Below are 13,931 nucleotides of genomic sequence, written 5' to 3'. Positions count from 1 at the left end.
ATTGATTTAACCACTGCAATCTGTTTTTACTTTTAAATTGAAATTATGTATATATGTATTTTGTTTAAATAATTAACATTATTAATAATGTTCAGGCCAGGCATTCTCAGAGAAATGCACGCGAGCAACGTGCGCACTTGACGTAAGGGTGTGCGTAATGACGTCACGTTGTAGGCTAGCTATGATGGCAACCGCAGGTTGACATCGCTTCAATGTTGAATTGTAGATTATTAAAAAAGTTAGCGGGAAAAATCCGTGGCGTGGCAACCAAGCTGAATTTAAGAGGTTAAGACAGTACACGCTTGAAACACACAACACACACAAAGCGCGCGGTTTTGGTGAAGGGTAAGTTACCGAAGCATTGCACTGTCCAAGTACCCGAGTATGTGTGAGAGGGATAGTGTATGTGTATGTGTGTGTGTGTGTGTGTGTCTGCTTGTTACTTGACTTGTGGCGTCGAAGCAGCAGACTCTTATTCCAACCTGTGAGACAGCTGGGAAGAAGAAAGGTGCAAAAAACACTCACCTGAGAGCCAGCTGTCTTCCACATGTTAGCAGAGGTTTTGTACAGTGCGACCTGCTAGCCGCTAGCTAGCCCAAAGTGCTCCTGCAAGCTAATGTTAACAACAGCCAGCTGATGTTTGCTTAACTTATGAATCCTAGTCAACAAGCACCAACCTCACTAATACTCACTATTTATTATGAGTTTCTTACAGCTAATGTAACGTCAACAGTTTGATGACATATCCAGGCATCATGTTCCTTGGCACCTCCCTATAAGCATTCCTAGTCCTTTAATTATGAGCTCCCTGTTTTAACTATGTATGTATGTTTGCATGTTTAAGTGGCACTATGCCCGCAGCTACCGTGGATCACAGCCAAAGAATATGTGAGGTTTGGGCCAACAACCTGGAGGAAGAGCTGAAGAGAATAAGACATGTCATTCGGAAGTACAACTACATCGCCATGGTGAGTGATGCTCAGCAGGGCGTATGGACAATGCCAGGGGAAACATGACAATTGACTTTGGTTTGTTCTTGACAGGACACAGAGTTTCCAGGCGTGGTAGCCAGACCCATTGGGGAATTCCGAAGCAATGCTGATTATCAGTACCAGTTGATGCGCTGTAACGTGGATTTGCTCAAGATCATCCAGCTGGGCCTCACCTTTATGAACGAACAAGGGGAATACCCTCCGGGAACATCAACTTGGCAGTTCAATTTTAGGTTTAACCTAACGTAAGACACCTTTCCTGTCTCTCTCGCTCTTAGAATGGCATTGAAATACACCCTTATAGCTAAATAATTACTATCCAACTTGTGTCACATTAGCACATAAATAGACTGAGCGATAAAGCGGCAAGCAGTTGTGAGCTAAAGTGCACCAAAATGTAGAGTGTATAATCTCTAACCAATCTTCACTTTCCCCATCTTTTACATAGAGAGGATATGTACGCACAGGACTCTATTGAGCTCCTGACAACTTCAGGGATTCAGTTCAAGAAGCTGGAGGATGAAGGTATCGAAGTGGTATACTTTGCGGAGCTGCTGATGACCTCAGGAGTGGTGCTGTGCGATGGGGTCAAATGGCTGTCTTTTCACAGGTATTCATTCACTCGGAATCTTTTAATCCATTTTGTGTGCCGTGATGTTTTATTGAAAATAAACCATACTGCCAGAGATGACTAATTTTAGTCAAGTGATGATCATGTGTGATCATTTCCCTTGGCACACCTGATCATCTCTCACTACACACTCGTGCCGCGGGAAATTTTCCAATTTCACATAGTTGGTTATTTACTTCACATAATAATTTGTTTTATTTATGCCAACGGCATATAGTGACAGACATTATAATTCAGTGCTCTTCCACTAGAAGGCAGAATGTGCAAAATTAACCTGTGTATCCAGTTGTTGCCATGATTTATATTTGATCTTGGTAGCATTATTTATGCTGTACTATTTTAATTAAATCTCATATGTCCAAAATGTTGTTATACAAATAAGCACCACCCACTCTGCACACATTACACACACATGCTGTATTCAACCACAGAACAGAAAAATGTGATAAGAGTGAAGCCGCAACGTTTGAAGCTCAAAACAGGAATTATTTCATGTGGGACAATATGGTAGTTAGGTCAGGGGTGTCCAAAATTTGTCCTAGGGGCCATTCCCGGACAGATTTTTGGCCACTGCCCCTAGCGGTTTTGTAGAGAATTGCAAGTCACTGGCTGATCCCTAATGTAAACATTTGACAATAAGTACACTTTGCCAGCATTCACTATCAGCAACAGTTGCCCTACTTCAGTATAACATGGAAAGCAAGACATAATTATAAAGTCCTTAAATGTTAACCAGCATGTTGATTATTCAACAACTTGGAATTCTGCATGTGAAAGTTGATGGGACGTACCATAATTGTGTTCACTCTTCCTTGGTGACATGGGGTGGACTGTTTTTCAGCGGCTATGACTTTGGATACCTGATCAAGCTTCTGTCCAACGCCAAACTGCCTGAGGAGGAGGTTGATTTCTTTGAGATTCTTCACTTGTATTTTCCTGTCATTTATGATGTCAAGTACCTCATGAAGAGCTGCAAAAACCTGAAGGTAGGATTATTGCCAATTATTCAACACATCTTGACATATTTTGGGGGGGCTCTGCCTTTGCCATCGTGTAGATGCAGCGTTTCCCACAGGACTGCTGTGTACCTGCGGAGTTGGATTGTGGGTAAATGACCCCTGAGTGGAGATTTTCTAAAACTCTGACTCTTTGTGTAGATGTGTAAAATGGAACTTTTTGGTTTGTGTCATTAGAAATGTGCAGCGTTATCTCATGTCATCAAAGTGTGTGAAAATGGATGGGATGGTGACAGACTGACACGTATGGTATGTATGATTGTCTTCAGGGTGGGCTGCAGGAAGTTGCCGAACAACTGGAGCTCGAGAGGATCGGACCACAGCATCAGGCGGGCTCGGACTCTTTACTCACAGGCATGGCTTTCTTCAAGATGAGAGAGGTAGGCTCCTTACTGTAATGGGAATGCAGGGGTGTCCAAAGTGTGGACTCAAGGCCATTTGCGGCCTGCAGCTGTTTAATTATTCAAATTGATATTCTATATTAAATATATATATATACAAATAATATAAATAATCTATATTGAATACTACATTGCGAAAATTCACAGTCAGGTTTACCGCAATAATTTTTTTAACCTAATTTTTTCGGTTAATTGGTTCCAGACCCAACTAATAATTGAACTGAGTAAGATTATTTATTTATAAATTGCATATTTTCGTAGTTAGCGCATAGAAAACCTGCTTACGACCTTCTAAATATGGTTCATAGCGTTATTAGAGCCTTCTAGACATTAAATAACACCCCTATAGTCACATGTAATACAGTTATGACATACAGTATGGCCCTTTTTTAATAAAAACTTTCATTACATATTGCACTGAAAATCCCCTCTTAAAATATAATACTTTGACTTCTATGTCACTTTAAGCATCAAACACAACAATAGATTTCCAATATGAATTTCCAAAATGAATTTGCAATAGAGTTTGTGTAGTGAATGTGTCCAATGTGTGTATTTATTTGTGCATGGTCTTCTCCATCATGTCTCCACCAGATGTTCTTTGAGGATCATATCGATGATGCTAAGTACTGTGGCCACCTGTACGGCCTTGGTTCTGGCTCCGCCTATGTCCAGAACGGAACAGGGAATGCTTATGAAGAAGAAGCCAACAAGCAGCAGTCGTGACATCAAACTCGCACCATCCTGTGTGGCACAGACGCTAAGCTTGGACAACCGGATGATGATGATGATGATAATGATAATGGAGGAAGCGCTTCATTTAGCTGTTTGTCATCGGCTCTGTTCATCTTAAGACAATTAAGTATGATTGTCAGTAGTGAAAAGTACCACAGTTGTCCTCACGCAGGACACAGTTGCACTTGTGTGAGTTTAACCTTTTACTCCGGTAAAGCAGCACAGACATCTGATTGGTTCCGTTCAATTTAACATGCTTGAAAAACAATGGGATTTTAGTTTTCCTGAAATGTTCTGTAGAATTTTTTTGCACTTTAAAGCTCTAACCTGATTTTATATGGAAAGCTGAAAATGTATCTGATGTCTCTTTGTTGCCTTCTCCATGTCCCCATTTTACATTGTGAACCCACCATGTTTATTTAATGTTACCATTACTTTTTGCCACCACACTCAGCCTTAAGACGAAATGCATTCTTTTTAAGTTATAATTTATTCTGCTGGTTATCTGATACTAAAAGATGCCACTAAGATACTGCACGTTACCATATTGCCTCAAAATGAGAAAGGGATTAGTGGGTGTGTTCACGTGCACACAGCCGCTGTGGTTCTTTGCAATTCTCTGCTCTACTTGTTTTTTTGTTCTTTGCACCTAAATGCCCCGTGTGTCTGTGACACGAGACGAGCATGCCTGTCACCGAGTGGCCCTGTAGGTTTGGGGATGTGCTTAGTGAATGGTGTTTAGGCATCTGAAGAAGGTTCCAGTCTTACAACAGGAAACTTCTTCTGGTGCCAAAATGCTGCACTGTTGACGCCGCTGAGTGAGAGGGATGCCGCCTAGTGTCTGCCCCAAACCTTTAATATCTAAGCATACAATGCTGAGATTGGATGTTGGATGCACATAAATACAATCACTGACTCTCATATCGCACATGGTGGTGTCAGACATGCCGAATACAATGTTGTGACACCATTTTCATTCATTTAGTTTTAATTGAAGTTGCTTTTGCAGAGTTTTAGTGTTGTAATAAAAGAAAATAACACTTTCTCCCTGGAAAAAAATGGTGTTGCATTTTAACAAGTCTCTCATTTTTGTTCATGCATTGGCCTTTGGATGAGATTGTTTTGTATTTGTTTTGCATTTCCGCTCTAACATGCTGCATAGACGAACCGCATATTCCAAAGGTTTTTAACAAATGCAGAGTCGTTTGAATATTATTTGCGTGTGCTGAAATATAGATATTATTCAAGTTCAGTGTCATGTTGATGGCTGAAATGTGTGTGGGTTTTTTCCCCATTTTTGCAGCACATCCTTGACACTGTAAAGGAGAAAAAGAATAAGAAATACAACAGTTGTTTTAGATTGTTTTGTAAATAAAAGGGAAATGCTTTTGTATTGAGAAGTATAATTTCACTTATGTCTGAAAGGTCAAAGTTTATTATTGTAACGTGCAGCACTGAGAGCAATGCAATGACAAACAAGCACTTTTGTTTTTATTATTGCGAGACACTATATTGCATCTTGACTCATACACACGCATAGAAAAATATAGCTTGACTGTAACAGTGAGGCCTTTTTGAAACATTCTTCAAATTACATGACTAATAAGAAACTGGACCTGCACTAGGAAGTAGCCAGAGAGAGTACAGCATGAGTGCCTCACCAGAGATTTCACACCAAAAAAAAAAACATACTTAAATATACTCGTATGAGGCATATTGCAACGAGCCCTTCACGGACATATGGTTACACTACAGATAAACAACTACACAACTCTTGCATTGCATCCTCTGGGTTGTTAGTCGAGGATGATCACACACTTAAAGTCCACAAACAGCAGGGCTTGATGCTGAATACTTTTCAGTGTTTAGATGTCAGTGAAATACCAGTGATGACATCACCAGGACACATTCCACTGAGCAAGCAGCAGCACTGACCTGTTAAGTGATCATAACAAATAACCATGACATACATTTTTACCATATCCTTATTTAGCACACACAATTCCAACAAACCTTCCTTGGCTATGCCTCATTTTCTATCGTCATCACCGGGTTTTTAGTTCCTACAAAAACACACACAGGTGGAATAAAAAAAAAACAATCAGCTAAAAATATTTTAGTGCAGAAAGAACTGTTTTACCATTCTTGTCTACATCTGCTGCAATGTCACTTTCAGTCCAGGAGGAGGTGCTGCTGAGAAGTCGGCTTTGACTCTCCCTCATTGGCTTGGATGGGAAGTGGCGCCCTTCTGCTGTACTGGAGGCACAAATGTGCATACTTTTTAAATCTTCTAATGTGAAACCATACTCCAGATGGTGAGAGGTTTTGCTGTCTTGTATGATTAATGTGCTTGTTCAATATTTGAAATAAGAAATACTGCAGTACCTCCTGTTTGTAGGGATGTGGCCAGCGGGTGAGGATGGCTGCTCAGGGTCCGTATTCACCAGGCATGTTGGGAACGAGCAACCATCCCCTAAACTGAAGAGTTTGCATGAGAAAGAAAAAGTAAAACGCGGAACACAGATGAGTCACTTAAAACAAAACATTGTAGATTGATCTAAATATTCAAACGATATTTTAACTTTTAGATTGTTTAAGATTATGTGAGAAAATGTTAATGCCTAGTGTATGGTGAGGGGTTTTACTGCCTTAAAACATATAATAATTGGCTACTTCACAGAAATGTATGCCTATTACTTACACTAGTGTTGTTTACAATGAACCGTACTATACATGCTAGCTGAAATCATAAATTGTAGTTGAATATGACCTATAATTAGTATTTTTGAGTCTTTTTAATGCCCTCACCAACGGATCCAAAGACCGTACCTGGAGAAAACAGGAAAGGGCCAGTATTTGGCTTCATCGCCAAACACTTGACGGAAGTTCTTACTGGAGCCAAGGCTGAATCCGTTCTTATCTGTGCCGTGACGAAAAACTGGAGCACGAACAGCCTCTGATAGCACAGTCACAAAGGATGATGTTTTAGTTTTATATAACACATGGTTGCAGCTGAATGGGAACATCATGTGTGACTTCTCCTCCTCGGGAGCGTCTATAATCTGCTGACACTTCTGAGCCTTTTGTCTTGCGATGACACTACAAACTGAAGACAGACAAAGATAATTCCGACAACTCCTACCAAGAGTGGACCTGTTCTTGCAGACGAGCCAGCAGTGATAGATGAAAAGTGAAGCGAGGCTGACGGAGAACATAGAGGCTGAGAAGAAGAGGAACAGGATGTGGAACTTGGCCTGCGTGTCTGGAAAGCCGTTCTGTGGGAGAATCAAGCGGTACAAACACAAAAATGCGTAACGACAGAATGGATGCCAGCCTCTGGTCAAGCGTGGACTATCCCATTGACCTGAATATAAGACAGATACATTATTTTACCCACAAAAAGACTCATTGTTTTTAAATAAAAACCTGATGGATTGCAATGAAATCTTTGTTAATCGCATTTATCGGAAATAGCACATTCTAACCTTTGAGGCACCTTTTTGTGTCACGACTGCATCTCGCCAAGTGTGTCTTTTTCAGACTCGTCTCAAAGGAAAAATATACTATAAAGACTATTTCTTCTCTTTGGCCTTCTTGGTTCTTAGTACTGTGTTGCCATCGGAGACGTAGTCAATGATCACACAATTATAAAGATTTGGTTACAGCGCTGGCTCCAACTAGTTCTAACTCAAAGTCTCATATTCAGGTCAGTGCAGACACGTAGTTGCTGCATGTTGTCTATTAGGTGTGAGCGCTACAATACTACGCTAACTAAGTTTGATTAAATGGCTAAATTGTTACCAGGTATTCTTTCAGACGGAAATGGGCTTTACCTCCAGCCTTGTGGAAAAAATGTACAGTAGAAAAACTGAATTCTTGATGATATTATGCTCTGTAAATGTATATTTTATTGAGATCTGTACTTACCATCCAAAACTTAATGAAGTATTTAAGGTCTGTTGCAGTTATAAAAAGGCAGTAGAGGAGCGAATATGACAAAAACAGCATGAACGACTTGTAGTTGGAGAATCCCACACAGTTGTTTACCCTGGGAGAATAAGATGGGACAGCAGGAAGTAAAACTATCACATGAGTGACATGTTTACTTATTAATTATTAAAGGGGACCTATTGTGCTTTTTCCACTTCATAAATGTAGTTAAAATGTTGTATTCTACTGTTAAACGATGCCAAAGTTTCAGATAATGATGTTTGTGTATTTAGAAGTGAGTCCTGAAAGAAGTCTGGGCTGGCTCAAAACGCTCGGTTTCAAAAGGCGTGGTAAGACTGACCCTTTGTGATGTCACAGAGGAGAAGACTTCCAAAAGACCATAAAATTAGCATAATAGGTCCCCTTTAAATAAATGTATGGAATTTAGTGTGGGGTTTTTTTCCACGGTACATACCAGGGACAGTGGTGATCCATCTTCAGGATGCATCTGTAACAAATCAGGATCAGATGTCAGTGTTATTGGATCTTCAGTCAGGACATCATGAGCTCTTTTCTCTGTAGGCATGCTACATGCAGAGCGAGAGTCATACTTATCGCAAACTGAACAATGGTGACATCGATCAGGCTTCAGCAGCTGGCAGCGGTCACAGAAACGGATTGCTAAGGAGACACGTACAGTTTAATCACAGCAACGTCTGCAGCGGCCTGCAAAGATTTGAAGTCATTGTGTAGAAAGAAACATGTCTCGTAATCTTGAAAGTGCAGTTTTTGGATGAAATGTCAAGTGGTCGGGATTGACTATATAAAGTTTGCCAATTTTTATTGGTTTCTGAAACAGTTATGATTGAGTCCTTTGAATTCTTCACAGTTTTTTAATTAATTGTATTGCTTGAGGATGATTTCTGCACGGTATATGCAGTGAATCAGCGTGATTTACACTCTTACCCACTCGCTTATCAACCCAAATGCCCACCTTACTCAATGCAATCAATGCAATCAATGTAGATGTACAACATGTAGAAGACACATTGTAACTGTACCACACTGACTATGGGGGTATCGCAGTAGATGCTTACACAGCAATATATATGCAAAACAATACTATTTCAGAGAAATTTTGAAACTGCAAGGCATGTAAGTTACCCAGCATGTCTTTCGGTTTATGAATTTGTATCAAATCGTATTGTTTTGCGTATCCATATATTAGCATTTATTCCGATACATGCATGTGTTCTACAATGTGTTGTTTTTGGTTGCACTGTGGGGGAGGTAGACTTTTGGGTTGAAAACCTTCTGTTGGTTTGTGTCAAAATATATTTTTTTTACCAAAGCAGAGCCACCTAAATGTTTATTTTTTTTTCCATCTTTTCTACTGCTTATTGGTCAGGGTCGATGTGAAGCTAGAATCTATCCCAGGTGACTTTGAGTGAAAGACGACTACACCCTGACAAGGCACAAAACACACACTCACAATTGACCGATGAACGAAGAAGGCAGTGGGGGTGGAATGAATACCTCCAGAGTTAGTACGAGTGTAGATGGGCAGCTCCTTGGCTATTCTCCTCAGGATCTCCTGCTGAGACTCTCCTCTGTCTTCACGCTCCAGCAGCTCTTTGTCCGAGTAAGACAGGTGAAACTTTGTAAAACAAGACGCAAAGGAAATACAAAACACAATCTGTCACTTGTCAGTGCTTGTTTGTTTCTCTCTGTACATTTGTTGCAAGTGTTGTGTAGTCTGGCATTGGTAGGGAAATGCAGGGATGTGTTTCAGCCCAGCAGGCAGTCAGGAATATGCCCTTTCTTTTACGTTTGTCTTTGGACTTTCACTTGTGTAGAAATGTTCTATCTTACATCAGGAGCAGGAGCAATATGTTTATCAAGGATTCTTAAACATGGTCACAGGAGGACGGAGAATTGAACCAGCAACCTTTGTTTGGAGATGAGCTTCACTTTGTAGATATCCTCAATATGTTTGTGTCGTGTGTCCTTACTGTTGCAGAGCTGAATTGCTGCATTGTAGACTACTTCTGCTATAGAAGGTACTTAGCTTAGGTTGCTGCCCCCGCGACCTGACATCGGAGAAGCAGAAGGAGATGGATGGATGGATGGATAGTCCAAATGCAGCACTCAATCACGACAACCTACCTCTGCACTTCCCACAATGCTTCAGCTCACGTTGTCAATAAAGCAGTGTTGTTGTCTCACTCACCTCCCTCAGCGGGTTCATGGGCTTGGTGAAGATAGTTTGCCCATAAGCCCAGATAAACATGATGAAGATGACGTGGTATACCAGTAAGTATAAGCCTGAAAAGACCAGGCAAGCATCTGTCAACATTGTGGTTGCAAGTGAATTTTGAAAGGGGTAACTTTTTTTAATGCCTTATTGACATTTATTGAAATAGCAAACTATTACTGTATACGACACTTTCTGAGACTCTGACTAAAAAAGATGACGAGTTAATGCGGTGCAGCAGAGCGAATTGGGAATCACTGGTCTAAACAACATTAAAAACAGTTCTAAGCTATCAAAGTATGGGAACATAAATTCTCAATTCACCCACATAAAATCATCCTCTATGAAATAAAGAGCTTCCCAAGTCCAAACAGGACTTTATTATAGAGTAAGTTCCTTTCAAATCAAAAGAAATCATGCTAAAACTATCAATGATGAAATGATAAAACGCCCAGGTAGAGAAGTGTTCCCGATTAAATATATGAGCGAAGTCATGAAAAATATGTCAGGACGCAGATGAGACAGACTGCTAGAAATGTTTTGGTATGAGTTGTGTCTACAAAGACGTGTCCCGACTGGAATCAATTCAACATCTGACGCTTAGAGATTAAATAATTCTTCTTGATTTCAGACAGTGTTATGAAACACTTACCCTTTTCCCATGTGCTTTCAATTGACACTGCAAAAGGAAAAAGACAAACACACGTATTTGTGATCACAGTCCTGCTTTTGCACGTATATGTTAACTTCAATCTGATGCTGGTGGTTTGCTTGAGCATATTTGTCATGTAATACACACACACACACACACACGTAATTGCTCCACACACTGTAAACAGTGAATCCCCGCACATTCACTAAGCATGGATTATTGGTCACCATATGTGATAACACAGGAAAAATGTGCAGCATACATATACCGCTGTTAGAAAACCCACTATTTTTACATGTTTATGTCTTTATGCTTTTTAAACCTCTTGCATTTCACCACTTTTCACCTTTGTAGGATTTAAAGCTATTCACCGGACTTGATCGACTTGGAATTTCAATAAATAACTGAACAAATTGGGGTTTTGCATAATGTTTTACCTGGAGTGTACATCGTAAAAATGTGAAATAGCTTTGTCATCAATTTCAACAATTTCCACCTTCTGCAAAGAAATGGTCCAAGTGTTGAAAGGCAGATGTTGGTTGCTTTAAAAGAAAGTGGGTCAACCTCAGATTGCTCGAGGTGAATTATATAAACCCGACAATGGGATTAACTGAGCCGCTGAAAGAGAGTGTCAGCTGACGCTACTTCCACACAACTGTCGCTGTGTGTGTCTGCAGAGCACATGATTTAGCAACCGTCTTCTTGTTCTCATCATGCTGCCCCATGTGACTCGAATCCATCACCGCGCCGACAATTATTCCACTGGATGCAAAATACTTATCTTTTAGATTTAGACCATGTTTAAAGAACCCCATTGTGGCTAGCGAACGGTGTTTATTGCAAGTCACTTTTAGAAGTTGAGTTCATTCCAGGACACTCAGAGGTTCTGTTTGGGTCACAACTGTTTGTTCTGCAGTCACTAATTTGGTGTTTTGAGTGTAATATTCATTTTTCAGTGATGATTCTCTTGTTTGGGAGTTCAGATGCAGTAAATCTTGACACTATCGTGCAGTGATTCCCAAACATTGTGCCACAGCACATGAACTCATTCACTACCAAAGGTGTATTTACAGTACGTGAGACACAAAGAGGTGATGATGCAACTCCACAACAGAAGAGAGCACATTTGGTGCAGTTTAAGTCAAAAAATGGTCACAAGGTGGCAGATGTGCATTTTATAAGACCTCGGCATGCATCTTTGCCTCGTAAAAGAGCGCGCTGCAGCAACCAGGAAGTGAAAAGGCTTTTAGCTGTGTTGTGCAAAGGAGGTTTCGCATTGAAGGGAAATTTTAACACATGATTCAGTTGCAAAAGTGAAAATTGTAAATAGTTCATGCTGTTTATAGAAAAATAGTCATTTTCATGTGAAACTAATTTTTTTTGTGTTTTGCTGTGGCAACATTATTTCATCATCAAAAATGGCCATGAAAGTAGTATTTATTTATTATTTATTTATTTTGTAGTATTTACTCGGCAGACCTTCCGATCTAAACAGATTGTCTGAATCTCCTCTCACAGACTGTGAATGGAAGCTAGCAGGGGTTAGCTTAGTTTAGCACGCTAAGTGGTTGTGTTTGTGAGCAACAAAGCCTCGATGAGTATATTTTCACCATGTTGTGTTTAATGTAAGGAATGTTTTACAATGTTCGATGAAGATTTTTATACAAGACTCCACTGAATTTTAATTTTATTGTGATACATCCCAAAAATATTGTGACATTGCTATCACCCAACCCTATTTTTAAGCTATATGTTACACAGTCTGTAGTAAGTAGACTGTAGCTTTGTCTCAAATCGGGGATGTACAAGAATTTTCCTCAAAATACTAAATATTAAACAGGTATGATAATTTGTGATTTCCCATATGGCCACATTGATCCACCTGTTGCCATTCATATGATAAAATAAATCCTTTTGTGGTGTGTGAGATTTTCTCATGTGAAATATGTGCCTTGGCTTGGGAATCACCGCTATAGTGTATGAAGTAGCCATCCCACAACTGCATAAAATAAAGCATATAAAGCTTAAAGGAGGAGTGCATGTCAAAATGGTGACTGGACATCAATGGTGACACTCTTCACACACTGCATCCAAAATATGACACTCATCTGCATGCATCATTTGTACAACATCCAACGAGAAAACTCCCCTCAGACACATGCACCCCACACACGCACAGTCAGACACCCCTGCACGGCCAGACATGTGTTGTCTTACCCAAACAAAGCTGCACAACATAGGCGTAGTACGACCAAGCCACTATGAGGGCGATGAACAGGACGGGGATCCAGTAGCAAACTCTCTTGCAGCCCCATTTGACATTACGCGAGCCTGACGGTGCCATAGTCTAGGAGCGGATCATAGCCGGTGCGCGTTCACGTGTTTACTCGCCTATGTGTGTGCACGCGCGTCTCGGTGTCTCCCCGAGGACTATGAATGCATCGTCTCTCATCTCAATGCATCGAGCCCTTCGCCATGTGATGCAGCGGCATGCTCACACGCTACACACTACAACACACCGGTGGCTCCGCCTCCGACGGCCACCCCACCCCTCACCCCCGCTGGTTGCCATGACGGCCGCTGGATGCTGCAAAGCTGGCACATTTTTTTTCAACCATGTGGGTTCACTGGGTTCATGTGACTGGCAGCCGCCCCGTGGACGCGCGCTTCACGTCAGCTGTGGCTTCCGTGGCATTCACACAGGAAGGAACACGAAATGTAAACATTCTCGAGGGTGAGCACGTTTGGGGAAACTTTGTATGGCTTGCAACGCTTGTTTATAAGCAATGTCTTCTACAGCCACCAAGCGGTTGAAAGGTGTACTACAAGGATTGGCAGAGCAGGAAATGAACGGATGAGTGTTTCTTGCAGGGGTGATAATACACCTTTTTGTGCAATAACATACTGAGGATTAATTCAAAGCTTTTTGTGCAGGGTGCACAGGTACCTCGGAATGAAAGTCATTTTAATTATGAGCCACTCTATTTTTTTGCATTCCCATTTTACTCACTCCAATAGTTTCTGTTTTGGGAATAATTGAAAGTCTTCAATGAATTCTGAAAGATCTATAGATCAGCTTTGGAACTGCAGGGAAACATTAAAACCAAATCAAACACCAAATCAAGACAATGTTGCCCTCAAGTGGTGGCAAACATATTCAAGCCCAGAAATGTTAAAGCCCACATTGACGGTTTTTGTGTTTTGCCATGCCAATAAAACTGCAAAATAAAAAAAAATAATTACAGCAATTAATTGTAAATAATTCATCTATTATTTTATAAGTCAAATGCATAGGGAATTGTACAAAAGCAACAAACAAC

The 13,931-nt window shown here is 40.5% G+C and overlaps 2 protein-coding genes across 4 annotated transcripts; one reads left to right on the top strand and one right to left on the bottom strand.

Annotated features, from left to right (window-relative positions):
• Nucleotides 1-147: 147 nt before the first annotated feature.
• On the top strand, nt 148-5,149 carry cnot7 (CCR4-NOT transcription complex, subunit 7). Of its 2 annotated transcripts, none has more exons than XM_058063763.1 (7): nt 148-345; nt 862-968; nt 1,044-1,237; nt 1,441-1,602; nt 2,465-2,609; nt 2,909-3,019; nt 3,635-5,149. In XM_058063763.1, exons 2-7 carry the CDS (start codon nt 966-968, stop codon nt 3,764-3,766), a joined length of 747 nt encoding a protein of 248 aa, XP_057919746.1. In that variant the 5' UTR covers nt 148-345; nt 862-965; the 3' UTR covers nt 3,767-5,149. The 2 variants fall into 2 exon arrangements, with proteins under 2 accessions (XP_057919746.1, XP_057919745.1); XM_058063762.1 differs by having other exon boundaries at nt 845-968.
• Nucleotides 4,605-13,261, bottom strand: zdhhc2 (zinc finger DHHC-type palmitoyltransferase 2). Of its 2 annotated transcripts, XM_058063760.1 has the most exons (14): nt 12,829-13,261; nt 10,612-10,638; nt 9,936-10,030; nt 9,242-9,362; nt 8,317-8,386; nt 8,181-8,213; nt 7,703-7,823; nt 7,577-7,615; nt 6,918-7,050; nt 6,605-6,731; nt 6,161-6,253; nt 5,916-6,031; nt 5,789-5,838; nt 4,605-5,710 (listed from the first exon to the last, which is right to left on the bottom strand). In XM_058063760.1, the coding sequence occupies exons 1-13, from the start codon at nt 12,953-12,955 to the stop codon at nt 5,798-5,800; spliced, it is 1,143 nt and encodes a 380-aa protein (XP_057919743.1). In that variant the 5' UTR covers nt 12,956-13,261; the 3' UTR covers nt 4,605-5,710; nt 5,789-5,797. The 2 variants fall into 2 exon arrangements, with proteins under 2 accessions (XP_057919743.1, XP_057919744.1); XM_058063761.1 differs by lacking the exon at nt 7,577-7,615 and having other exon boundaries at nt 4,609-5,710; nt 12,829-13,253.
• Nucleotides 13,262-13,931: the final 670 nt, after the last annotated feature.

Source organism: Doryrhamphus excisus, chromosome 23, assembly GCF_030265055.1.
Source record: "Doryrhamphus excisus isolate RoL2022-K1 chromosome 23, RoL_Dexc_1.0, whole genome shotgun sequence".
In the NCBI taxonomy this organism is placed as follows: domain Eukaryota; kingdom Metazoa; phylum Chordata; class Actinopteri; order Syngnathiformes; family Syngnathidae; genus Doryrhamphus; species Doryrhamphus excisus.
This window is presented reverse-complemented; position numbering and strand designations above follow the sequence as displayed.